The sequence below is a fragment of the Recurvomyces mirabilis genome (assembly GCF_035927965.1).
Source record: "Recurvomyces mirabilis strain CCFEE 5264 chromosome Unknown scaffold_1, whole genome shotgun sequence".
Lineage (NCBI taxonomy): Eukaryota > Fungi > Ascomycota > Dothideomycetes > Mycosphaerellales > Teratosphaeriaceae > Recurvomyces > Recurvomyces mirabilis.
This window is the reverse complement of record NW_027041935.1, coordinates 555,600-580,303: the sequence shown is the minus strand read 5'-3', so window position 1 is coordinate 580,303 and position 24,704 is coordinate 555,600. Positions and strand designations below refer to the sequence as shown.

Here is a 24,704-nt window from a genome sequence, read left to right as displayed (position 1 = left end):
CGTGGAATGTAGAGCGCGCAGGTGGTAGGTCTGGCATCCCTTCGCTGTCGCTTCCTTTTGCTACGATTTCTTCCCACACCAACGACAACTTGGACACGTTTGACGATAGCTATACACATAAGGTCCATACCTCTGGAGTGATGATACTCTGAGCTGACTTTCTAGCGACGGATCGATCATGACATGCGCTTCTTCCTCCTGCTTAGGTGCTCCATCTTGGCACGGGAGTTCCACAAGGGCTGTACTGGCAAGTAGCTGGCACTGCACCAAACCGTGGCGTAACCTTCGAGTGGAACACACAGCACTACAATAATGGCACAGATCTCTACCACTTCTTACTGAGCTTTTACGAGTCCTTGCCAAACATAACCACGATCGACTACCTCAATACTACTGGCGTCGGATATGCATCGACGGTTGGAATGGAGGGTTCTGGTAAGTCAACTTCCAATCGGCTATTGATGTGACTAACCCTGAATAGCGACTTTGTATAAGCAGTGCTCCTTCAACCAGCAGATTCTGCAGAATGGGTTGATGATCACGTACAATGGAACATGCAACGCTGCTCAGCCAAACGGAGTGTTTACCCAAGGCTTCCCAGTAGGCATCAGTTCGATTCCTGTGGCAACGTACTGGTGAATAGAGCAGGACAGAAACGTTACACGAACGATCTCTGTTGTTTCGATCGGAGCTGAAAGTGCAAAGGGATATACGCTGGCTAATGCTTCTCAGAATTAAACGGAGAACGAAGCCCTGCTAGTGCAGTCTAGCCGTGCAGTGGTGACGGAGCCCGCGCAGAGATCCAGATGTCGCTCTCGTAAAGCTGTGATGCGAAAGGCCCTTGTGCGAGCTTTTGTCCCTCAAAGTCGAACTGGGAACGGTCCATACACCCGAAATCTGCTGTTTACGTACGTAGACAGTCTGATTCCGATATGAATTGCGGCCAAGCCAAAATCGTCCTGTTTCAAGCAGACCGGTTTGCTCGCATCCCCATCACGGTTCCAAAAAGCCAGAGATAGAAGGAGCCAGCCTATGGCCGCGTTTATAATCACGCCAGTCCAGACCCAGCTTCCACCCTGCCAAAGCAATCCTCACTTCCATCCTCCTCTCGGCGCCGACCACGATCTGACATTCCCGCTATCCGCCACGATAACATCCGCAGCCTTCTCACTAACAACATAAATACTACTCTGGATGTAAAATCCCGGAATTACAGGAAACACACTCGCATCCACCACCCTCAACCCCTGCGTCCCTCTCACCCTGAATTGTCCATCCAAAACAGCCATAGGGTCTCCATCAGCACCGATAGGACAGCTACAGCTTGCATGGTGGCCCCAGGAGGTATTGAGGACCCACCGCCGCAGATCGTCGTCGGTTTTGTAAGCTGCGCCAGGGACAATCTCGCCGGTGGTGGTATTCGTGAGCGAGCTGAATTTGGCAAAGATGGAGCGGGCAAACTTTATGCCTTCGACTACGGCGTTTAGGTCGTAGGAGGAGTTGCCGCTGCCGGCATCGAAGTAATTGAATTGAATGGATGGGACATCGCGCGGATCAGCGGAGCGGAGGGTCACAGTGCCTGCGCGGTTCGTCGTATGTGCTTTGAGGACCTGAGGAATTGCATGTCAGTGATCCGCAGTCATGATGATATGTGGAATGCTGAACTCACAGGCCAAGTCCACGAACTGGGGAACTTGCTCCCTATGGTCGAGTAACCATGAAAGTAGCCTCCAAAATACCCTGGCCTACCGGTCACAATAAGATCGTTATTCCCATTTGGTGCACCACTAGATCTGAGCGGGATATGAGCCGGTCGGCCGTTTGTTGCGTACTTGGTCTTGTTACTCTTGTCCGTATTCCAGGCCACCAGACAAGGATCCGAAGCATTCACACCACTTGTACAACCCTTGAACACCGTCCACGGCTCGCTGGCGTTGGCGATGACACTATTCTCAATGCGGTCCTGCAAGTTTTGACCTACGCCTGGAGCATCGAGAAGGACAGGTATACCGAACTTATGAAGCTCTGCAGCTGGCCCGATCCCACTGAGCTTGAGAATCTGCGGCGTGTTGTATGCTCCGCCGGCTAGAATAACTTCCTTCGATGCGAAAGCGACTCCTGAAGCGCCGGTCTCTGCTGTGGGTGAAGCTCGAGGATCCGCTCGGTAAAGACTGCTTCCATCCAGAAACTCCACCCCGATCGCTCGTTTCGTGCCAGGTGTGAAGACCACCCGAGTTACTAAGCAGTTCAGTCGTATGTCGATGCGACCCTTGCTCCCTGCGTTGACTGCACCGGCGCTATTGACCAGGAAGTCCCGTGGTGAGCTTCGCTTGTTGTTGTCCATGTTCAGAGGCGCATTATATACGCCTTGCTCGGTAGCATACTCGATCGAGCCGGTGTTCAGATCGCGTAGCAGCGACTGTGTAAGCTCAGCGGGAGTATTGATGGTCTGCCCTGACAGGTTGGCGGCTGCTTGCATCATAGGGAAGACTTTATGGTCACTATCCAGAAATATGCTCGGATCGGCACGATTTGTCGCAAGCCAGCCACTGAAGCCATGGCCTGGTGTTGCGGGCGAGAGATACTGGCAATTCTCCAGTCGCTCGAAGTACTTCCTCATACCTGTAGCGTTCCATGAGGAGTCGCCTGTCAGGTTCGCAATTTGAGTCCAGTCGTCATCAAGAGGGTACATCATAATCAGCGCATTGTGATTCACACATCCTCCCAATGCCGCTGTCCGCGGGTATAACAGACCAAGCGGCTTCGCATCATCGGGAGGATGAAGACCAGTATACGAAGATCCGTTACTGAGCTGATAATTGTACTTCGGATCCGCCGCCTTTCTAGTCGCATCCTGGTAGTGGTCGACATAAAAGGCCCATGAGAGCTTCTCGTCCTCGCTGGCTTTGGCATTGAAGTAAGGGACTGTAGTGTTCCAGTCGCCCTTGGCAACTTCATCGTCACCAGCTTCGATGACTAGGACGCGGAATCCTGCTAGGCCAAGACGTGCTGCGAGAGGTGCACCGCCCGCCCCTGTGCCCACTACGATGTAATCATAGCCCTTTAATGTTGTTGCCGGTGCCTGGCCATTGGACGATTGTGGGTTCCACCAGCCTTGGAGAGTGTGAGAGCCCCATGGTGGAGCAGAAGCTGTGGCGGCGAATTCGCAATAGGTGGCAAAAATAGCCAGGAAGTTGATGAATCTCATCGCTGCGTCGTCAACAAAAAGGAACGAGGACGGCCTCTGAAGGATGCTAAGTGGACTTTGCGGTGGAGAAGTACTCTGTCCTTCACTCAATAAAGTGAGCCGTGTCTTGGCGCAGTGTTGGGGGCCAGTATGCACCTTAGAGTTTGTCTAGGCTGCGCTTTTAGATGGGCTTGCATTTTTCAATATAAGATACCATGTCCATCTCGCATCCTTCCCCGGATAAGTGGACTACAGAACGAGGTAGGGACCGTCCAGCTAGATTGGAAATGGAGACAGGTAATGGAGACAGCAAATGAAGAAGCGCGATGTCGAAGGCTGAGGCGGCATGACTGAATGTACATAAATCGGGTACTGCTACACTGGGAGACCTATGAGTTAATAGCTCACCTCTCACCTATGGCGCCGGTTGCAGGTGTTCACTTAATTGACATCAGGTACCTGGGTGGTGGCTCTTGCATGTGAGGTGTTATTCGCCGCAGGACAGCCACGATTGTTGGCTTGCCCGATATGGTCTTGGCCATGTTGGTTGGACTCGTGCGTACAGCCTCGTACCGAGCGTCCATCAATGCGGTCATCTGTCGTGTGCTGTTGCTGGTGTGGCATAAGCTCGACTATAATCAACGAGTTCTGTCGCGCAATATGATTATTGAATGTGATGTTGTGAAAGAGGCAAGTCTGGATTCGAAACGACCTTTCAAGGTGGCGCAGGGCTCACTCATCCGGCCCGAGTGTTGATTGACGTCGACCTCTGCGCGAAATTATTCGCGCACCAGCTGCATGATCAGAATTCTCTTGTTCGCCATTGCATTTCACACCCATCATATAACTTTTTCCGTTACCAAAAGATCTCACAGCCGTAGCCTAACAGAGCCTCCAATTTACTCTAATCGTCACCAGAAGTTTCCCAACGTGCACAAGTTCAAGCACTGAAGAGATCAGGCATCTGCCTGACTGCGACAACAAGCTGGCCGACCATACCAATTGACATCTACGAGACCAGCTCGCAGTAGAGCTCGTCTCGATATCGAAACAGCCAGTAGTTCCCTCCCACCTTTCTATGAGCCCAAAGGATCTTCTAAGACTGTTGTGCAAGCCGAAGAAGTGCGCACACCTTCCACCGAGACCATGCGGATTGCAAGATTTACTGACGACGTATAGGCCAAGATAACATAACCAACTCCCACGCCGAAGATAATACAAGCAGCACGTAGTCACTGACTGCTCAACAATCTACCATCCCGATACTTCCGCCGGGTATCGGAGACGAACAGAGCTCGTCACACTCCAACCGACACAATTCCTCCACGAAAGAGCTCTTTCATCCCATTGTCCGCTCGACCTCCCTAACGTTCCTTTCGTCGTACCCAGTCAACACACACCTGCCGCTGGCGTAAGCCAGCCTCCGAGAAAGAGATCAAGGTAGTGCGCCTTCCCAACCAGAAAGTGAAACCAGCCAGCCGGCGGAAAGTGCCCACTCAGGAAGGCACGAATCGAGTCACGTAAGACAACAAGGAAGGTGCAAGCAGCAGATACCCGCAGTCACACAGACACTCCGGAGATGAGCAACATCGACATTCCACAGCACTACACCAATTCGCCATCGTCCATCAGTGGAACGCCACATTTAACGATCAATCGCGACATCACTGCACTTGATCTCGATTCCAGCAATGCTTTCGAGGGACCCGAGAAGCTCTTAGAAGTATGGTTCAGTGCGTCGGAGAGGACGCTTCCGGCGTCGGCCTCTCCTTTGGGATTGAAGGCCGTTTCGCAGGACTCATGGAAGGAGATGCTTGATCTGGTCAACTGCAAAGTCTTGTCAGTCGTCGAGTCTCGCAATGTGGATGCCTATTTGCTCTCCGAATCGAGCATGTTCATCTTTCCGCACAAGGTTGTGTTGAAGACTTGCGGCACTACGACGTTGCTGTGTGGACTGCCACGCATGCTGGAAATTGCCGCGCTCGAAGGAGGATTTCCGCATGTCAAAGTCGACCTGTCTGTATTTGGCACGTCTGCGGCTGCCACGCCTTACAGGGTCTTCTACAGCCGGAAGAACTTTTTGTTCCCGCACCAACAGAAGGGCCCGCACCGGAGCTGGCGTGACGAGGTGCGCTATCTGGACAAGATGTTCATGAACGGAAGTGCGTACATGATTGGGAAAATGAATGGGGAGCATTGGTACCTCTACATCACGGGACCAGGTACTCAGCTTACTCCTCCAGCCACTCCAGAAGAGGGGCGTATCGTGACCAAGATTCAGCAGCTTCACTTGCCTGGAGGAAACGTCTGCGACAACGAAGACGGAGGCGATGAGACTCTGGAGATCCTCATGACGGACCTCGATCAGCGCAATGCCGGTCAGTTCTACCTCGACGTCGCAAGCGACATTGCCAAAGACAACGCACGTCGCGCTCATGAGGCTCGCAAAGACGCTATCCAACATTTGGGCGTCATCCAAGAGGCCAACAGCTCGGACCCTAGCATCTCCGGCAACACCCTCGTAGATGGCACCAACCGCTCTGACGACGCCTCCTTCGATGTCTTCGCCCAAACCTCAGCCGACCACTCCGGCTTCAACTCTGATAACGAGGATCCATCCAACGAGCCTCTCAGCTTTTCGCAGGAGTTGAGCACAGAGGGTCATGTTCTTGGAAGCGTGGTCACTGAGAACTGCGGTCTTGCAGACGTCTACCCTACGTCTTCCTATCCAGACGCTCATATTGATTCCTACCTCTTCACGCCCTGCGGCTACAGCGCCAATGGCGTCGTTCCCTTGCCCGGATCAAACGAAACGACTCACTACTGGACCGTCCACGTCACGCCAGAACCAGTATGCAGCTACGCCAGTTTCGAGACAAACGTGCCTACTCATGCTCAGGGACGTGAGACGGTGGATGTAGTGCAGCAAGTCGTGGGTATCTTCAAGCCCGGCCGTTTCAGTGTCACGTTGTTCGAGGCTAAGGCCGAGGATGGTGGTGATAGCATGGGCATTAGTGCGGCGAAGAGGGACAAAAGGTTGGATTGTGTCAAGGGGTATAAGAGGATCGATAGGATTGTGCATGATCTTGAGGGGTATGAGTTGGTGTTCCGGTACTTTGAGCGGGAGGACTGGAAGGGTGGAGCTCCGAGGTTGGGTGAGAGGGGTGGAATGATGGATGAGTGAGGGTGCCAGATGTGGTAGTACGAGGGAAGACGAAGTAACGGCTGACTTGAGAGGAGCGATTTTCCTTGCGCGTTGCTTTCATGGGTGGTGTTCTGCGATTGTACGGCAAACGGGTAATTCTTTAGTCTTCTCATCTGTGCTAGCAATTCATGCGCTGGTGTGGAGTTTTTCCATGAAGGTGGATAACTCCTATTTCTACATTATTGGCACCTTGGTTTCTCATTCACTTGATCTTCTCAGCCGCCTCCCTACAGCTCTGCAGCGCAGCACGAGCCTGCTGCCAATCCCGGAGAGCTTCTGCTCTGGTCTCCGTCCTGCCTCCCTCCATGACGAGCTTGCGAAGATGCAGCTCAACATCTGCCAGCACAGTCCGTCCGTTCTCCTTCAGGCTCGTTGCGAACGCTTCCCGTTCTTTCCCCCACAATGACTGCAAGCGTCGCAGACTCCAGACGATACCCAAAGCAGCTAGAGCGCCCGCAGACTGTATTCCTGCTCCGTTCGTAGCAAGCCAGATCCAGGCTCCCAGAGCTGTCGAGCCCCCTGCTGTACTCAGAGTCGAGAGAAGGAGCGCTTGGGCTTTCCGATGAAATTGCGGGACGTCGGAGTGAAGCATTTGCTGCCGAGCGAGATTTATCGTTCGTGGCCAGGGAGGGTCGAACATTGCGTTCACGCCTGTTTGGGCCTTGATCCGCTGGGCTAGGCTTTCGACTTGCATAATATCAGCGTCGAGGCGGGCGTCTTGTGTTGGTATGCTAATGACTTGGCTACGCTGAGGTTGTAGATCAATCACTTGGACCTCTACTTGATTAGCAGCTTCCACGGCGTTTGATGTAGCGGTGCCTGCGCCGCGCAGTTGGTCAGATGTGGCCAGACCGGCTTCTTCGATACGGCCGCTCAGGAAGGCTAGGGTTTGCTCGGCTTCTGTCAACCAGCTTAGGCGAAGGACGTCGGAGGCAGAGACTGAAACGTCGTCGATGCGCCAGAGGAGACGAAACCAGGCTGTTCGGCTCCATGTTCGGGATTCTAGTGCTGTTTGGAGATTTGTTTGAAGGTCGCGGTGCCAGTCGGCGGCGAAGTGGGAGATGAGGGAGTTGAGTCTTGTGCGCGTGGCTTCGGGCACTGTGGTGCGCTTGTTGGAGGCTATTTGTGTCCTTTCGGCTTGCTCGATGGCTGCCAAGCCTGTAAGTAGCACTGAGTCCATGAGACTGCGCATAGAAGGCTTGAACCCCTCCTGCTCGGCTTCCCGCGGTCCAGATATCCATTGCGAAAGTGTGGACATGCGGCTTGTTTGCCACTCCTCGCTGAACTGTGCACCGTTCGCCTTGTTCGCACGGAACAAACCAAGAGCGTGGGTGGCAAGGTCAATGTCGATGACATTGTCCGTGGCCGTCTGCTCAGCACTCTTCTCGCCTGTCGAAGAGCGTAAGGGCAGACTCAAAGCAGCATGTATGAGCTCTGCCTTGTCCAGAAACCGAGGTAGTCTTCCATACTCTACAGCTCCAGTAATGCCCTCGGCCACTACTAAAGCCTTGTGCACAGGGTATCGCACGAAGCCCACCCTGCCAGCGCTTGAGTTCGGCGTGACCAGGGAAGGCACCAGAAGGGCCTCCTCAATCTCCGCATCGCTGACACCGTCCGCCGCAACGGACGTGTTGAATGTCGTCACCAGTATCTCAACATTATGCCGTCGGAGAAAAGGCGAAGGTAAACTCAATGTCTGCATGAGCGGACTCTGCTGCACCGTGTCCTCAACATCCCCGTATCGTAGCAGAAGACTCCGACCGTCCTGTCCGCTACGCAATATATCTTGCTCCCATTCTTGTTTGTCGCCCAGGGCATCGCTTAGCAGGACCCGTGCTAGCTTCCTTGCTGCTTGTGCTCCATTGATACCCAGTCCTAGTAGCGCTATTCTTGTGACTGGCGTATCGCTCTCTAAGCTCCGTATAGCTAGCTCTAGTCGTGATAGGCTGATATATGTGCCTGCTTCGGCCTTCAGTGCCGACAATCTCTGGTGAAGGTCGCGATACGCGGCCGGCACTGTAGTGGGCGCATTGATAGCAGTGGCAGAGGCTAGCGAGCCATGCGAAGCGTGCCTTCTTGTTCCGGACGTTCGCACTGTCTGCTGTGAATGAGCAAGCCGGCTCCGCTGTCTCCTGTCGCTCGCGCTGCTGTTGCTAATGCTTCTCCGAGCTCCATCCACCGGTGCAGCTCGCACGCCTGCTGATGCTTTGACCAGGCATGTTGGGCAAATATACGGCTCTGTGCCAGCGACAGTGAGCGCACGCCTGCCGACAAGGCTGCTTTTGTGCATCGAATGATCGTAGTAAAGCTGTGTACGAAGATCAAAAGTCGCGAAAGCTTGCGAACCGACCTTGAAGCTCGAACACGCGCACAGACCAGACAGGCTCGCCCAAACGACGGCAACATCAACACGGACTCGGTTACAACATGGAGTAGCAAGACCTGAGGGACTGGAAGAGAACGTATGGTGTAATGCACATTTGAAATTACATAGATGGTTCGTATCCTGCTCGTCATCCTCACCCCGTGAAGCTTCATCTAATTTGGACCAACAGACGTCTTCGTCCTCTCGAAGTAAGAAATGGCATTCGCAGCCTTAGCACAAGAGCTCGAACCAGTTTGGTTGATGTGCTGCCAGTTACCATTTTGAGGCCTGCCGTAAGAGTGGAAATAGTACCACACCTCACTCAACTGAGTCCTTCCATTGTCTGTCGAGTTGCGTCCAGCAGTCGTCTCATTGTAGCGAGGGCCAGAGCAGCCAAGATATGGTGTAGAGCCGTACTCTGCTCTCAGAGCTGCTTCCATGTTGCTCAAGGTGTATGTAGTGCTGTTGCTGGGGTAGATGCCGTGGCTACCAAGCCAGCCCCAGGTTGGGAGGCGCATGTAGTAGAGGATCACGGTCTGGAAGAAGTCGATCACTTCTTGATGAGGCTGGTATTCTGGTCCATAGCAGGGGACGTCGAACCTGTACATCGACGAATGGATGGGTTAGCCGGTGCCTTAGATGATACTGAGAGCCTTCAAGGGCAATGATTGCTTACGTGCTGAAGCAAGTCGCATGCTTGGAAAATTCGTGGCCCCAGAAGTCACCTGAGCGAGTTAGCATTGACGAATCTAATCTCTCATATACCTTGTGAAAGGTGACTCACCGTTGGGTTGGCCCTGTGAGACCCAGTACTTGTTCATGTAGGCGAGGAGATCAAATCTGCCGAAGGGTGCCAAGAAGGTCGAAATGCTAGGACGCTTGTATGCCGGAACAACTGTACCATTGGGAAGACCATTTGTGGTGTTGGGCGATGGAGCAGGATCGTACTGTCTGGACAGATCGCAGTACTGGCTACTCCTCGTAAGTCTCAGGCCCATCTCGGGGATCTTCAAGGAAGACATACGTGTAGGAGCCTGTGTGCCAGGAGTACAAGAATTAGCACTCATCCGAGACATCTGGTGTATTCAAAACGACCGACCGTTGCAAAAGTCTGGCCTTGTAAACGTTGTTAGCAGGGCTCAGAGTATCTAAATGTGTTCTCGATGTGTGCCCATACCATAAGCCATGAATGGTCCAGCTGAATTCGGGCAAAACCTGTCCTTGCGCCTCATATCCAGTGTATGTGTCCCAGTATTGCGTCGAAACGAACAACCCTCCGAAAGTCTCCACGCAGCAAGAGTCGACGGTCTTGGGATCGGCCTGAGCCGAGCAAGAGAGGTAATTAGGTTGCAGGACGCAAGTGTGGTTGACGTTGCTCTCGCCATACAACGAAGCTGAAGCCGTTGCCAGCAGAGCTGCCGTGGCAGCGACAGTGTTTGTCTTCATCATTGCGAAGTCGTGACCGTAGTAATCAAAAGAGACGAGACGACATAGTATGAAAGACCTGTTCTTGTAGCGAACGACCCTACCTTTGAACTACTGTGTTGCGGCTCACACCAATGCACGCAGCCGCATGAACCATTGCATGCTACGGCATCCCGTCATACGTATACCAACCTCGTGCTCGCCATGCGCGCGGCGATTCGTGAGATGTAGACTTCAGAAGCAAGTAGGCCAAGAAGTCAAAGAGAGCCGTTCTGCTTGGCGAAAGATGATGTCAGGTACCAATATCCTATTGGCTGAATACGATGTGTAAGCGAGATGGCTTGCCCCTGGGATCGCGGAGACACCGTTTCTGGTTCGATAATCTGGCTTGCTTATCTTGTAGACCCTTTTAAGGTGTGATCAAATACGCAATGGCGAAGTATCTACATGGCACGTGACTTGGGATAATCCACGCGCTTGGTGATAATTCAGGTCGTTCTAGTCGAACGCCGAAGGACCAACGAGACTTTCGTTGCCGTGAAATCTGTGCTAGTAGTACAAAACAACCGGACGACTGTTCGAAGAGCAACTATCAAGGCTCATCAGCCATCACGACGTGGGTATCATCCATCCAAAAGATCCGAAACCAGCTCGTCTCTCACACAACGACACCACCAAAGACCAAAGCTGCGAGCTGCCTGATATCCATCACGACTTCAGCTGGTCGTTCCCACGCTGCATGTCGTACTCGTCCTTCCCTCCTCGTCAACATCGCCACGCGATGATATGCTTCGCACCATTGCGGTGGTGCTTGACCTGTTCCTGTGCTAGGCATGATAGGGTCTCGAAAGTGTGTGATGCCCAGTGGCACATTACTGTAGCTTAGCCATAGCGAGGGAAGCAAAGCTGCCGAATTGACGAGCCATCGCATTGCTACTTCGGGCCCAGGCAGCCAGTATACCATTGCCCAGTTTATGATTGTCGTTGGCGTCCAGACCGTCGACAAGCCGGCGAGCTCCATCACCTGTGGCTCGAATGGTGAGCGTGCTGGTGCTGGAGTGGTAGGAGCGCTCGCAGCCGCCGAATTTGGACTTGATGATTGTCGCGTCAATGCTGGTGAGCTGCCTTCCGAGCGATCGCTTGCGGCGTAAGGACTACGCGATGCCATACCGAGCGTCGGAGGACGAATGGCATCGAGCACAAAAGCTAGAAGCCCTGAGGGTGAGTCGCAAAGAGCATACGAAGCTGTCTGTGGTCGTTCTCCAAGCTGAGGTGGGACTCCTGGCGACAGAGGAGGTGAGTGCGTTGCTGAGCCAGGACTACCTGCCGCGGCGGCCGGACTCATCATATCTTGTGAGCCACCGTAGCCATAGCTCGACCTGACAGGTGCGAACGTCAGCTGGAAAAGACAACTTCTGATACGAGCGTAGAGAGTATGAGCGAACCTTGCGGCTGGTACGTCCGGATTGACGGTGTGTATGGCGACACAGCTGTCAGCACAGCCTAGCGCTAACATGCGACAGATTCTGAACCCCCTAAAGATCTGTCAGTAACGATTCAGCTTCCCACTCGTCGACCCAGTACGCGCGTAAACGACGATCGAGATTGGGCTAGGCTAGAGAGATTCGATCTTTATCGTCGCGACGCGTCAATTGCCGAGAAGCACTAGAAGATCTGGAGAACTCACCATCCAGATCCATGTGCGATGTATTGCTGATAGCCAAGCATCTTCATCAACCCGTCGAAGATGGCTGCGGTCGTAGGCATCGCGTTGCCTTCTTCATGGACGGCATCGCTAAATCCAAAACCAGGGATGCTCGGTGCGACGACGTGGAATGCTTGCATCTGATCCATCCCATGCTGAGAAGATGCAACCGGATCGCAAAGTGCGTCTATCAGGGACGAGACCGTGATGAAGCTCTCTGGGAATCCATGGACGAAAAGCAGTGGTATTGCGTTCGGTGATTTGGATTTTCGATGGACAAAGTGCATGCGAGCGCCATTGATGTTAGTCCTGAATTGTGGAAGGTTGTCATTGAAAAGTGTTTCCTGAGTCCGCCAGTTATACTCGTCGGTCCAATGATCGATCAATGGCTCGAGGTCCGCTTTGGTGACTCCGAAATCCATGTATTGCTGTGTCGAAGCTTGAGCGTCTCTGGGAAGCCGGCATAGCTCCAACTTCTTCTTTGTCAATTCAATATAACGCTGGGATACATGCATTCGATATGGTTGTATAGTATGGTTGGCAATAGGTGAGCGAGAGGGGGAGCCACGCGAGCTAGGTCCCATGATGGTGGGATGAGCTGTGCTGATCGCCAGGACATGAGTAGCTATCCTTCCTTATAGGTAGTCTGTGAGCCTGGCAGCCGCCATGCATAACCACACATACGCAAGAAGGCTGGCGGATATGTTCCGGTCCCTGTGGAGTTCCTTGCAGGGACGTTCAGCTTCCGGCGGTCATGTCCGAGTACACTGCCTTTCTAGCAGAAAGTCTGAGCATACTGAGCGCTGAAGTCCAGGGAGCAGCCCGTGAATATTCAGATAGAAGTGTCGACATGTTGAATCATACACAGCATTGTTGGTCCCCAGAAGAGATGAAATGTAATTACGACGGATCCGTCGCCGGATTCGAGCAGTGATGCCGGGATATTGCTGTTTGGGCCATATGTGTTCAGACCAGCTCTTAGATCTTAGGTCGATCTTTCGAGCAGAATAGAGTGGGAGGCTACTCGATTGGTTCCCATCTGCAACGTCCCTGCATTGCAGAATCTGCGTCAAATAGCTGCACCGCCACACATGTGGCAATTGTGGCGTTCGCGGCGTGTTTTTGTTCCTGGGCTAAAACGTCTAGTGTGCAGCAAATCTGCTTGTACTGTGGCGCTGGCTGTGGTTCCTGGCTTAAAGGCCAAATACTTGGCTGACTGCTCCATCACTATCGGCACCCCTGGCTCTCGATACAATTTTGAATAGGCGCCGAACATATCCGGAGGCCCGGAGTCAATGAGCACGCGTGGGATCTGATCTTAGGCAGTAATTGTCGATCGTGTTGGAGGCGTATTTTGGGTTTGGAGCAGACACATTGGCCTCGATGTCGACCACAATAAATGATGAGCGAGTTGAGCTGTTTAGGGTTCCCTGCTTGTGCAATGGAGTCGACCCGCATCATGTTTGCGGGGCACTTGAATGGCAAGTGGATGCGAGTGACAGTACAGCAGGCTTAACATGCCTTGAAGACGTGTGCTTTCAGCTGCGCAGGGGCTGTGGCATCACGTTGTAAGGTCGCCGTCTGCATCGAATTCTTGCGTCGACGTTCTGGACCCGGCGGCGGATGGGTGGGGTTGATGCACGGACCATATTCGACATTGAACGTCACGCATTGGAGTTTTAATTTCTGATACAAAGATCGATATGGGCGACAGCAAGCAAACCGGCGTGTCATATCTATTGCCACCGCCAACGTTCGGGCTCAGGTCCGCAGCCATGTGTCACTACGAAACTCAATGCTGCCTGGTCAGTATGTAGGCTGTCAACCGGGACAGTCAGTGGAGGGTTGCCAATGCTTGCATTGCGATCGACACCTGTGCACAAATCAACTTTAGTGGGCCACAACCATCAACTCAGGCGCTCCCGTGTCTCCGCTTACTACGCGTGGCGGGACCTCCAAATATGATGAGGTGCCGATAGATATCGGAGGAGCTTGTGCGAAAACAGTAGTCCTATACGTCTACTTCTCTTGTGATCGGCAAACCCGAGCATTCATTACTGACTCAAAAGTCGTCATGCGTCTCTCATGGACGACCAAATTCGCAGATTGGTCAGTGCTACCATTGATGGCTGCGGACAGTCCGAGCACTGGGTGCATCCCCGGGCCTGTTCGTATCTCGCTGGCAACAGGTCACAATCTAACAAGGTGATAAAAATTTGTGCCGTTCAGTAATTCTGCTCTCGGCTGAAACGGCGGACGCGGGCATCCATGCCTTCCACCTTCCAGGAGCCATGCTGCTGTGTCGTGCTCAGTGTTCGCGCGAAACCGCCATCGGCATCGTACAGCTCGAAGGTGCTGTCCAGTGTGGTCTCATACAAGTGCACTTCCACCTCGTCCGCATTGGTCCAGTCATAAACCGTACGCTTCTCTCCTTCCTTGCCCAGCACCAAGATTGTACCTTCCCGGATATACAAGGGTAGAGTGTCAAGATCATGTCTCTCCTTGACCCACTGTGGGCCCTCGACGACTTTACGATCCCAAAAGCGGGTCCACTTGCCCTGGGGCAGGTAAAACTCTACATCACCTGTCTCGTCAAATACTGGTGCTACGAGAAGACTTGAGCCTAACATAAACTGCTGATCGCATGTCCAGGCAGTGCGGTCGTCTGGAAACTCCAAAGCCATGGCGCGCACGCTGACTGGCCAGCCGTGCTTGATGGCATCCATGGCTTGACTGAAGATATAAGGCATGAGCCTACACTTAAGCTGCGTGAACTTCTGCAAGACCGCCGAGGCACCTGTCGAGCTCTTGTCGTCGTTGTCGATTAGCCAAGGAACGCGGTAGGAATTGCTCCCGTGTAGTCTGGAGTGCGAGCAAAGGAGACCGAACTGCACCCAGCGTTTGTAGATCGTGGCGTCTGGATAGCCCTCGAAGCCACCAATATCGACGGACCAAAAAGAGAAGCCACACATACCCAGCGAGAGACCGCCTCGCAGCGACTCGGCCATGGCTTCGAAAGTGGACTCGCAGTCACCTCCCCACTGTAGAGGGAAGCGCTGTGTACCAGCACAAGCAGCCCTCGCGAAAAGCACAGCTTCGTCGTTCCCATAGCGTTCCTGCAAGGCTTCGAAGACGAGCTTGTTGTAGATGAAGGCATAATAATTATGCATTTTCTCGGGATCGAGACTCGAATCATGCCACTGGACGTCCTTGCTCGGAATACGCTCACCAAAATCCGTTCTGATGGCATCAATGCCGGTATCGAAGAGCTTCCGCAGACAAGACTTATACCATTCACATGCCTCAGGATTGGTGAAGTCCACAATGCCCATCCCAGCCTGCCACAAGTCCCATTGGAAGACGTCACCGTTCTTTCGCTTGAGGAGGTAGCCTTTCTCCGCCGCCTCCTTAAAGACAGGAGAAGCTTGACCTAAGTATGAGTTGATCCAGACGCAGACCTTGTTCACCAGACCAGACTCCTTCAGCCGCGTGATCTGGCCTTTGGGGTCTGGGAAGTGCGAACTGGAGAACTCGAAGTCGCACCAGTGGAAGCCACGGAGCCAGAAGCAGTCGTAGTGGAAGACTTGGACTGGGATCTCGCGGTCTCGCATTCCTTCGAGGAAAGAGCTGACTGTCTTCTCGTCGTATTCGGTCGTGAAGCTCGTCGATAACCAGAGTCCGTAGCTCCACGCCGGCACTTTATTCGGCCGGCCGGTGAGCAAAGTGTACCTTCTGATAACCTCTTTTGGCGTAGGTCCGTAGATGATATACCATTTTAAACTCTGACCTTGAACACTAGTCTGGACTCTGCAACATCTCTCACTACCGACTTCGAGCTCGACACGCTCTGGCGCATCGATGAAAACACCATATCCTCGGTTACTCAGCCAGAAGGAGATGTTCTTGTATGCTTGGTCGCTGGACGTCCCACCGTCGGCGTTCCAGAGACTGATGCTTTGACCGACTTTGTTCAGAGCTCCGAAGCGTTCACCCAGACCAAAGACTTGCTCGCCTACGCCAAGGGTTGTCTGGGTCAGGATATAGTGTTCAATCTCTCGCATATCAGCTGTCTGCATGGGCGAGCTGGTAGCGGGTGAGTATGCAAGGCCAATACTGCGGTCAAGGAGAGACGTGAGTCTGTTCTTGCCATCTGTGCTATGAAAGCGAACGTCGAAGGTGTGCGGGCTTGCTGACACTGTGGCCGCTATGCTACCGGCAGTGAAGGTAGTCCCTGTCTCGGTCTTGATCACGGCAGACTCGACTTCAGGTTGTCCATTGAGGAAGAGGTCGAAATGTGGGCCTTTGCTGACGGCACCGTGCCAGTGTGTGACCTCGACGGATATTATGCCATCGGCTACAGCTTCGAGGTCCTGGCAATGTCAGATCTTCGTCCATTGACTTATTCGAATCTCTCACATACCACTGTAAGCGTAGGTCGATTGAGTGTGTCACCACGAGATCGTATGTGTGCCGTCGGACACAATAAGCTCAACTTTTTGCCATCAGCGGATGGATTGATCGAGTAGACCTCTTCCGCATATTCCACTCGTTTCCCTTCCGCCACCAACCACATGCCTTATTACTGTCAGCCACAACGATTGGCTCAATCGGGCGTAACCGAACGTACCATCGCGAAACTTCATCTTGTTGCTCGTAGACCCTGTGAGCAGTGTCAGGGCAGCACGGAACAAAAGCAAAATTTATGAGCGACGATGCTGTAAAGACTTATAGCACTTGTGTTGAGTTTCGATGTGGTCGGTGTACATATGCCTGTCCGTACCTGCATGCAACCATACCTCGAAGCTAGGCCAAACATGGCAGACGGAAGATCTATCGCCGTTTCTTCTGCGCAACCACCGAGCTCGTATTCGTGATCAGAACGTATACCTTGGTCCTTTGCGATCCGACGTCCCCTGTGGAGTGGACGGTTTGAATATACTGAAGACGCGTTACATGCTATGGCTGGAGCAATTTCTTGCCGGGATCTTTCCTCAGGGCTGCCAGTAAGTGAGCACACGCGAGCATGGTAAGACATGATTTGGGCCGTTTCACCTGTCATCTATCTCATGGTCACATCATATCGTACCGCTCCGATGAGCATCATACCAACCTCAAAGTCCCATCCTCCACTATTGAGCCAGACACACCAACATCGACCTCACCACCACTAACAGCAGGCCCAGTGACTACGAGCCTACCCTTTGGTCTCGAACCCTCGAGCTCGCTTTCATTCGAATTCAGCAACTTGATCTCTACAGAGCTCAAAGGTGCGCCAAATTGACTTCCAGCATCAATCCGGTAGTCAAAGACATTGCTCTGCGTGATAGCTCCCGCTACAGACGCAGCGGTGAGAGCATAGCAAATTCTCGCTCGTGTGTGTAAGCGGAGATCAGATAGTACGGTCGATGACAGTGCAGGCGAACCAGTGCCTATACGCTCTGAAGTGAGTATCAGTCGGAGCTTGCCAGGTGTGTTTCCTGATGCTGAGGACGGTGGTGCAAGCATTTTGAAGAGGACACCATCTGTCGGCATTCTTCCTGCGGCCATGGCTTGTGAGTGAGTGTATTTTCCTAGACTTCGAAGTATCGATGAGGCGCCAGCAGTCTCCTTGGCATGCACTTTGGCCATTGTTTCAGCGCTGGCAATGATTACTGTAGGACTGATAGAACGACTTGCTGTGGCGAGATCGACACCTGGACCTGCTACGCTCGTTATGGCCAGATTGGCGTGTGTGAAGAGAGTGGCGAAGGTCTGGCAGAGGATGTAGTTGTGTGTGAAGCCATCGGCCGGTAGCACGAGGTCTGCTGGAGTCAGACGTTGACGTAGTGGGAGATTGGTAATAAGAGCAGAAGTTGCTGCTACGATGTTGTGATGTGTGAGAGTCGTAATGGTTGGTTTGCTGCTAGGGTCAACAGGTTGCCAGACCGAGATTATCGGAGCCAAAGTAGGTGATTGATCGTTCGTAGGGAGGTCAGGACTAGCTGATCCTTTCTGCTCTTCGACGACATCATGCCAGACACTGACTTTCAGGTGGTCGGCGGCAGAACCTGGCACGCCATTCCAGTCCATGTGCCGGCTCGTCTTCTCGACTACCCAGGTAAGCAGCTTAAGATTTTTACATGCTTGTGCTAGATCGTCCAGAGGCACATTACCAGCTGCACATATGAGTGCATCGGCACCAGTACTATTTATGAGCTCGTAGACCTTGGCGTGAGGTTGGTTGTAAGGTAACAGAACTGGTGACAAGCCATAGAAGGCACATGCTGGGCTCATGTCAGCATAGCTCCTCATCTCCAACCGAATACATGGACCCACCGAATACGGTCATCAGATACTCGGCACTATTCGGTAGGTATATAGCCACTTTTCTGGCTCTTGCCTGGCTTATATGCGTTCCCAATATACCAATCTCTCTGCTCAGATCTTGCACATTGTGCTCCACAACTTCATCCCGCCCGAGGATCGTCATGATCGAAGCTTTTGGCACAGGCTTGCCATCGTCTCCAGTACTACCACCTCGCATGACCTCCCTCCATACATCTCTCACGTCGCCATCCTTCCCACTTGCCCAACGCGGTGCTCCCGCGTCCTTTACGTTGAGACCAGAGCGTAGAGGCGTGCCGTATGGAACTTCGGGCGAGCGATATGCTGCTGAAGAGCCCTTGTTTCTGATGGGAGCAGCACTAGATTGGCGGGCCAGAAGTAGAGGGTGGGTGTCAGGTTCGGACGGGTACAGGATTGGATAGCCAACTAGAGCTACGATCACAAAAGTGAGGACGGAGGTGATCAGCGTCCAGTCCGACATGAGGTTCGCTAGTTGAGCATCGAGGCTCTCCAGTGTAGACGCCATGTTTACTATAGCAAAGGGCTACATGGAAGCTGTGGTTATGAGAATAGTGGAGGGAAGTGAATTCGAGTAACTGAGACGTGAGCGCGCTGACTAAACCAAGAGAGTGGGGCCGAGACGAGGGGTATCGTTTTGGTATAGGACGCAGATGTTAGCACCACTACCGTGTTACTCCTGTGTACTTACAGAAACAAGTCGCATGACCGGACTGATGGTTGTCATGCTGGAAACGAGTATCCAAGTACCAGCTCGTGTGAAGGTATCGTGGGCGAGAAGGTATCGTGGGCGAGATCTGCCAATGACTACTTCTTCGACCATCTGCTAGCAAGCATCGGCAAAGTATTACAAGATCAGAGATGGAATGAGTCAAAGTGTGGACTGTACGAAGAAGATCGAAAACTGACGAATACTGGAAGACGTTTCGTGGTATCCCTCTTTCATTTTATTCATACGAAGATTGTGTCACAGCTTGCTCTTCGGCTGCACCACCTTCTCCACCTCAGCAAACTGATAGTAAAAGTCCAGACACTTCTTGTTTGCCAAGGTATCAGATGCCTTGATTTTTTTGCCCGACACAATCTGCTTGACAGGTAACTCCACCTTCTTCAGGTTGATAGTCGTGGGTATCTCCGGGGTCTCGAAGACGTACTTAGGTACACATCGTCGTCCCACATCCCGGGCAATGGCGTCCTTGACTCTCTTTACCAGCTCAGGAGTGAACTTCTTACCAGGCTTCATGAGCAAGAACAGCATGACGTTCTCGTCCATATCCTGTGCTCGGCGTTGTCCAACACAGATGCTATCTTGTATCACTTCTGGAAACGAGGCGTCGAGACTATTATAGACCTCTGCACTCCCGAAACGGACACCGCTTGGGTTCAAGACGCCGTCAGCTCGGCCATGAAGGTAGACCTGGCCGTTCTGTGGGTGGATCGAGATGAAGTCGCCGTGTGTCCAGACATCGTCGAAGCGAGCATAGTACGCATTGAAGTACTTTTCGCCATTAGGGTCGTCCCAGAACTTGATAGGCATCGTCGGAAACGCACGAGTACAAACGAGTTCTCCTGACTCTCCGACTGGTACTGGCTTACCTTTCACACCCTTACCACCCTCGACGGTTTGGTCGTAGACTTCCACCTTCATCCCAAGTGCCGGGGCCATTGTACCACCGCAATACAGTGGCTTCATCGTGGTGTCCATGGTGAAGCAAGCAGCTAGATCTGTGCCGCCACTGATGTTTCCTAGTTGTACATGTGGCGGGAAGGCGTGATCGTAGAAATAATTGAATTGTGCTTCGGAAAGCACCATACCTGTACTTGTCACTCGTCTGAGCTTTGAGAGATCTGCGATATCGCGGGGTATGATGGGCGGGTGCGCAGTAGCCAGTGTCTGCATATATCGAGGTGAGATGCCCAGATCAGTCACCTTTTGATCACCGACAAGCTTGATGAATGCTTTCAGATCTGGCTGGAAAGGTGAGCCATCGTACAAGATCGCGCGAGCGCCATGAAGCATGGTCATGCAGCTAGTGAGGTACATTATCCAGCCTGTGGTGGTATACTGGAGGGTGCAACTCTCCTCAGGATCGTGAGCCAGAGCATCACGATGCAAATTGCCTTCTTTCTTGGAGTTTATCAATACGCCGCCTGCCGAATGGACAATACACTTCGGCATTCCGGTCGTGCCGCTGCTGTAGACAATGATGAACGGGTCGCGAAAGTCAATGCGTTCCCAGCGGGGTGTCTTGTCACCTTTGCCAGCCGACAGGAAGGCGGCGAGATTCTCACATTTGGGTACCGAGGAGATGTCGACAGGTTTATTCTGCCATCGTGGCATACTGACAAGACCCTGTACGTCCTTGACGTCGCGGAGACCTACTTCAATCTCACACATCTTCGGTCGAAGATCGATCGAGCGTCCGTTGTAGATTGCCCAGTCGTCCATGAAGACATACTTCGGCGTAACTTGCCGCAGTCGATCGAGAATACCTTTTGTGCCCATGTCCGTGGAGGAGCTGCTGAAAATGCCTCCTACCGCTGTCGTAGCGTAGAAGACGACTAATGTGTCCAGTGAGTTCGAGGCGACTACAGCGACTCGATCACCCTTCCTTACACCACGTGCACGCATGGCATTCGCCAGCAGTGCTGTTCGCTCTCGGACTTCTCGCCATGTAATACCGCGGATTTCAGTACAGCCTTCTCGAACCTCAGTGCATGCTATGGCGTCGTCTCGTTTCCGGTGGGTCGTAGCTATACTTGGGTCCTTGTCGTCTGCCCAGTAGAGGATATTCTCAGCGAAATTCAATTTCACACCTTCGAACCAGGCGGGAATTGAATCCATTCGGGCTGCCTCGTCGACGACTCTGCTATACTTTCCCGAGTGGATCAACGGGTACTGTTCGAACAATTCTCCCCAGAATTCTGATCGATGGTCGACTGACCAGGCATGGAGGTCCTCCCAAGTCTGCATCTGGCGATGATGCTTCCGGTTGGCATCTTGCATAAATTGATATGCCACACTCGCTTTGGGGTCCTGAGGCTGCCATAGCTTTCGCATTTGGAGCTGAGATTCTGCCATTGTGATTGGTATGATCACATAAAAGATATTTGATGCAATCAAGGGCTGGGGACGAATCTATAGCCATCTTGCCCCAGCTCTGGTGATCCATCCCGAATGTATTGCCGATGCAGCCGCGGCTGTAGGTCGATGGGGTACCGGATTGTGTGGAGTCACTGCGAGACGCCACATGTGGCGTCCTTGGAGGATATGGCAGCCTATATACTCCGTACCCCTTCCGTTAATTTAACATATCGCACGAGCTGCGCCCCGATCAATGCAATTTTAGTTACTGCCTACGTGACAGTGACTCCTCGCAAGAGGATGCTCGAGTGATAAAAGCACAGGGTGATGTCTAGCTGTTGCTCTTCAGGTACAACATACAAAGATGGCGTCTTGCAAGCACACTCAGCTCTGGCTCGACGTCTCAGCGCATGCCAAAGAAGCTGGATATACGCAGCAGTCCTCCCAGCAAAGACTGGCAGCTACGCAGGCTTCGGGGCGATGTTCAAAAGACAAAGCAAGCTCGCGGGGAGTCCGAGATGCTATGAGTGCAACGACTTTCCGACCGCCTTTGGTCTTGCCTGGAGATGAACTTGCATGGGACCCGAAGTGCTCACCTCAAAGCTTCCGCTCATGGAAGCAGGAGAAGAACCGAAATGCTGTGACCAACCGGCGTCGAAACGTCTACGTGACAGCGCCTCCTACTTTAGGTAAAGACAGGGGATGTTTCAAGCCTGACACGAATCTGAAGCCGATGCCTCGTCCGAAGCTGCAGTTGCCTACAACCACTGACGTTATCGACTATTTACAATCCTTCTATCATGGAATGCCGGTAAAAGTACTTGATCCACCAAAATCAGAGCTTGTGCCCTGGTACGTGGGAGAAGGATCGAAGGACAAGTCCACACGCATCGGCCTGAACGTTAGCGGAGAGTTTGTAACTATTCGTGTGCGCTGGACTGACTTGTTCGCCGTGCAACTTAATCTAAACGACTTGCTTGACGCTGCAATCTCCATTCTACCAAACGACGCATATGCACTTCTAATGATGGTCGACCACGATCTGTATGAAGATGAGGAAGATGACTTTTGTTGTGGCCGTGCTTACGGCGGAAGCAGAGTGGCTGTTGTGTCGACAGCTCGATACAATCCCAGACTGGATGAGACGCACGGTGTAGATCGAGAGCACGCCTGGTCAGCTTCACACTGTAGAGCATATGTCGGGGATTGTTGTGCTCCAGATCGAAAGAAGAGCAAGAAACGCAAATTGAACGAGCTGGAGGGCCCTGTGCCAGCCGACAACCCGATGAGTAGTGCTTTGGCAGCACACATAGCTTGCAAAACGAAGAAGGATAAGATCGCACAAAAAGCTGAACTCGAAACACTTTGGCTTGGTCGTGTCTGCAAGACTGCTTCCCATGAATTGGGTCATTGCTTCGGTATAGGTCATTGTACTTACTATGCTTGCGTGATGCAAGGAACCGCCGGACTACCAGAAGACGCGAGGCAGCCGCCATATCTATGCCCGATAGACACGGCGAAGCTTCTGCATGCAACTGGAGCTAAGGAAGCGGACTGGATTAGAGCCGTGATGCGATTTTGTTACAAGTTTCCGGAAGATCGATTGTTTCGCGCCTTTGCGGCATGGCTAGCAGTACGTATCCAGTCTTTGTGAGACCAAGGTTCAGAATGGTCTAAACCTTTGCGCTGCACTGCCGGAGTTGATCCTCAGATTTGTAAATCTGCTTGAGTAAGCTACCCAACCCTCTTACCTCTTTGGGAAGTACGTGAAAAGTCACATGCGAGGCATTTGCTTGAGGCACAGCATGATATAAGTGCAGTCGTAGCTATGGTTTACCAGCGTCAGGAACACAGCAAATCACTCAAGAATCAGCTCCATACTTTACCAGAACATCATGTCGACTCAATTTCTCTTGACCGGCGTCACAGGCGGCCTGGGAGCCAGAGTTCTGAATGACATGCTGCACATCCACCATGTACCGCCTGCGAACATCATTGCAACCTCACGCTCGGGAAGGAACAGACAGCGATTCGAAGCTCTAGGTGTCAAATTCCGAGTTGCAGATTACGGTCATCCCGACACGCTCCATACTGCATTCGAGGGAGCGGAGAACCTACTATTCGTGTCTAGCTCCGAACGAGATACGCCGAAGCGCAACAGCGAGCATGAAAATGTTGTTGCTGCAGCGAAGCAGAAAGGCGTCGGTAGAGTGTGGTACGTGAGCCTGGCTCTCGGAGGTTTTGGTAGTGGCAGCATGGTCGGTTTCCAGCAGGCACACTATCAGACGGAGGAAATGCTCAAGCAGTAAGTCCGCGATATGCTGCAAATTTTGTATGCAGCAGTCGCTAATAGATGCAGGTCCGGCATCAACTTCGTCTCCCTGCGAGCAGGTGTCTACACGGATGCTTTCCCCTTGTTCCTGAACTGGTATCCATCCTCGGTAGAGGCCCTGCTTCCGAGGCTGACACCATCTGTTGAGAGTGGTCGAGTAGCATGGACTTCTCGTGATGAGCTTGGCGAGGGGATTGCTACTCTTTTGGCCAAAGGCTTGGACGCCTTTCCTTCTATCAAGCCACAAACCGACAGGAACCTGATATTACTTACCGGCCCGGTCGCTGAGTCTCATGTGGCCTTGGTGGACGCCATTAATCGTGCTCGAGGGACAGATATACCAATTCAGTGGTTGGAGACGCAAAACTGGGTCGAGGCTTCTGCCAAGGATGATATTTGTGGGAAGCCTGCGGCCTGGTTCCAGGCGAGAGTGATCTGGTTCCAAGGTATTTGTGATGGCGACGCCGCAACTGTGGATATTGCTTTGCAAACATTGCTTGGCAGGAGGCCAGCGTCAGGTCCAGAGACGTTGCAAAGGCTGCTCAAAAAAGACGGCGATTATACTTGGCACCAGAATCACATGAGTGTCGGCAAGTAGGACGTGTAGTTAGGCACAACAGCAAATCGCGATCTTCAAGTCCCGAGCACATTCCTTAAGTTTCGTTCCAACGGGTGGACTGCACAAACATGAACGAATGCTAGTGAGCATGGGGATAGAGAGCGTTACCAGACGTTTCGGCGACGGCCGGCTCTCCGAGAAGGCGATTATGCGGCTCTGCGACGAGATGAGACGATACTCACCAAAGAGAATATCGTCTGCGGAGCGTATGCACAACACTTCCAACTTCCAAACCCACGACCAGGTTCGCGGGCCAAAATCGCAGATCCCCAGATCTCATTTGCACGGAGCCGCCTTGGCGTCAGATGCCTAAATTTCTGCAATGCTATTCCTCACGTTTCAGTTCTCGTCATCAGCGGTCATATTCCAACGGCCAGAGGCCCACAGAGGTTCATTTTTGCCACTCTCGTTACCGGGAATGCGAAAATGACCAAGATTT

General features: G+C 52.6%; 8 protein-coding genes across 8 annotated transcripts; 2 read left to right on the top strand and 6 right to left on the bottom strand.

The window, feature by feature from the left end:
- Positions 1 to 1,091: 1,091 nt before the first annotated feature.
- LTS14_000254 (uncharacterized protein) lies at positions 1,092 to 3,208 on the bottom strand (the record flags this gene model as incomplete). The annotated part of the gene is made up of 2 exons (XM_064832968.1): positions 1,092 to 1,610; positions 1,670 to 3,208. The coding sequence occupies 2 exons, from the start codon at positions 3,206 to 3,208 to the stop codon at positions 1,092 to 1,094; spliced, it is 2,058 nt and encodes a 685-aa protein (XP_064699237.1).
- Positions 3,209 to 4,766: 1,558 nt separating this feature from the next.
- Positions 4,767 to 6,371, top strand: SPE2 (spermidine resistance protein; the record flags this gene model as incomplete). Its single annotated transcript, XM_064832967.1, has 1 exon — positions 4,767 to 6,371. One exon carries the CDS (start codon positions 4,767 to 4,769, stop codon positions 6,369 to 6,371), a length of 1,605 nt encoding a protein of 534 aa, XP_064699236.1.
- A 223-nt stretch (positions 6,372 to 6,594) lies between these two features.
- Positions 6,595 to 8,682, bottom strand: LTS14_000252 (uncharacterized protein; the record flags this gene model as incomplete). The annotated part of the gene is made up of 1 exon (XM_064832966.1): positions 6,595 to 8,682. The coding sequence occupies one exon, from the start codon at positions 8,680 to 8,682 to the stop codon at positions 6,595 to 6,597; it is 2,088 nt and encodes a 695-aa protein (XP_064699235.1).
- A 248-nt stretch (positions 8,683 to 8,930) lies between these two features.
- LTS14_000251 (uncharacterized protein) lies at positions 8,931 to 10,203 on the bottom strand (the record flags this gene model as incomplete). Its single annotated transcript, XM_064832965.1, has 6 exons — positions 8,931 to 9,357; positions 9,434 to 9,482; positions 9,542 to 9,729; positions 9,782 to 9,791; positions 9,857 to 9,873; positions 9,935 to 10,203. The coding sequence occupies 6 exons, from the start codon at positions 10,201 to 10,203 to the stop codon at positions 8,931 to 8,933; spliced, it is 960 nt and encodes a 319-aa protein (XP_064699234.1).
- Positions 10,204 to 10,840: 637 nt separating this feature from the next.
- LTS14_000250 (uncharacterized protein) lies at positions 10,841 to 12,471 on the bottom strand (the record flags this gene model as incomplete). The annotated part of the gene is made up of 3 exons (XM_064832964.1): positions 10,841 to 11,561; positions 11,628 to 11,717; positions 11,870 to 12,471. The coding sequence occupies 3 exons, from the start codon at positions 12,469 to 12,471 to the stop codon at positions 10,841 to 10,843; spliced, it is 1,413 nt and encodes a 470-aa protein (XP_064699233.1).
- A 1,641-nt stretch (positions 12,472 to 14,112) lies between these two features.
- Positions 14,113 to 18,737, bottom strand: LTS14_000249 (uncharacterized protein; the record flags this gene model as incomplete). The annotated part of the gene is made up of 6 exons (XM_064832963.1): positions 14,113 to 16,257; positions 16,308 to 16,462; positions 16,515 to 16,547; positions 16,775 to 16,800; positions 16,998 to 18,123; positions 18,203 to 18,737. 6 exons carry the CDS (start codon positions 18,735 to 18,737, stop codon positions 14,113 to 14,115), a joined length of 4,020 nt encoding a protein of 1,339 aa, XP_064699232.1.
- A 459-nt stretch (positions 18,738 to 19,196) lies between these two features.
- Positions 19,197 to 21,311, bottom strand: LTS14_000248 (uncharacterized protein; the record flags this gene model as incomplete). Its single annotated transcript, XM_064832962.1, has 1 exon — positions 19,197 to 21,311. One exon carries the CDS (start codon positions 21,309 to 21,311, stop codon positions 19,197 to 19,199), a length of 2,115 nt encoding a protein of 704 aa, XP_064699231.1.
- Positions 21,312 to 21,678: 367 nt separating this feature from the next.
- LTS14_000247 (uncharacterized protein) lies at positions 21,679 to 24,244 on the top strand (the record flags this gene model as incomplete). The annotated part of the gene is made up of 3 exons (XM_064832961.1): positions 21,679 to 22,947; positions 23,204 to 23,619; positions 23,674 to 24,244. The coding sequence occupies 3 exons, from the start codon at positions 21,679 to 21,681 to the stop codon at positions 24,242 to 24,244; spliced, it is 2,256 nt and encodes a 751-aa protein (XP_064699230.1).
- Positions 24,245 to 24,704: the final 460 nt, after the last annotated feature.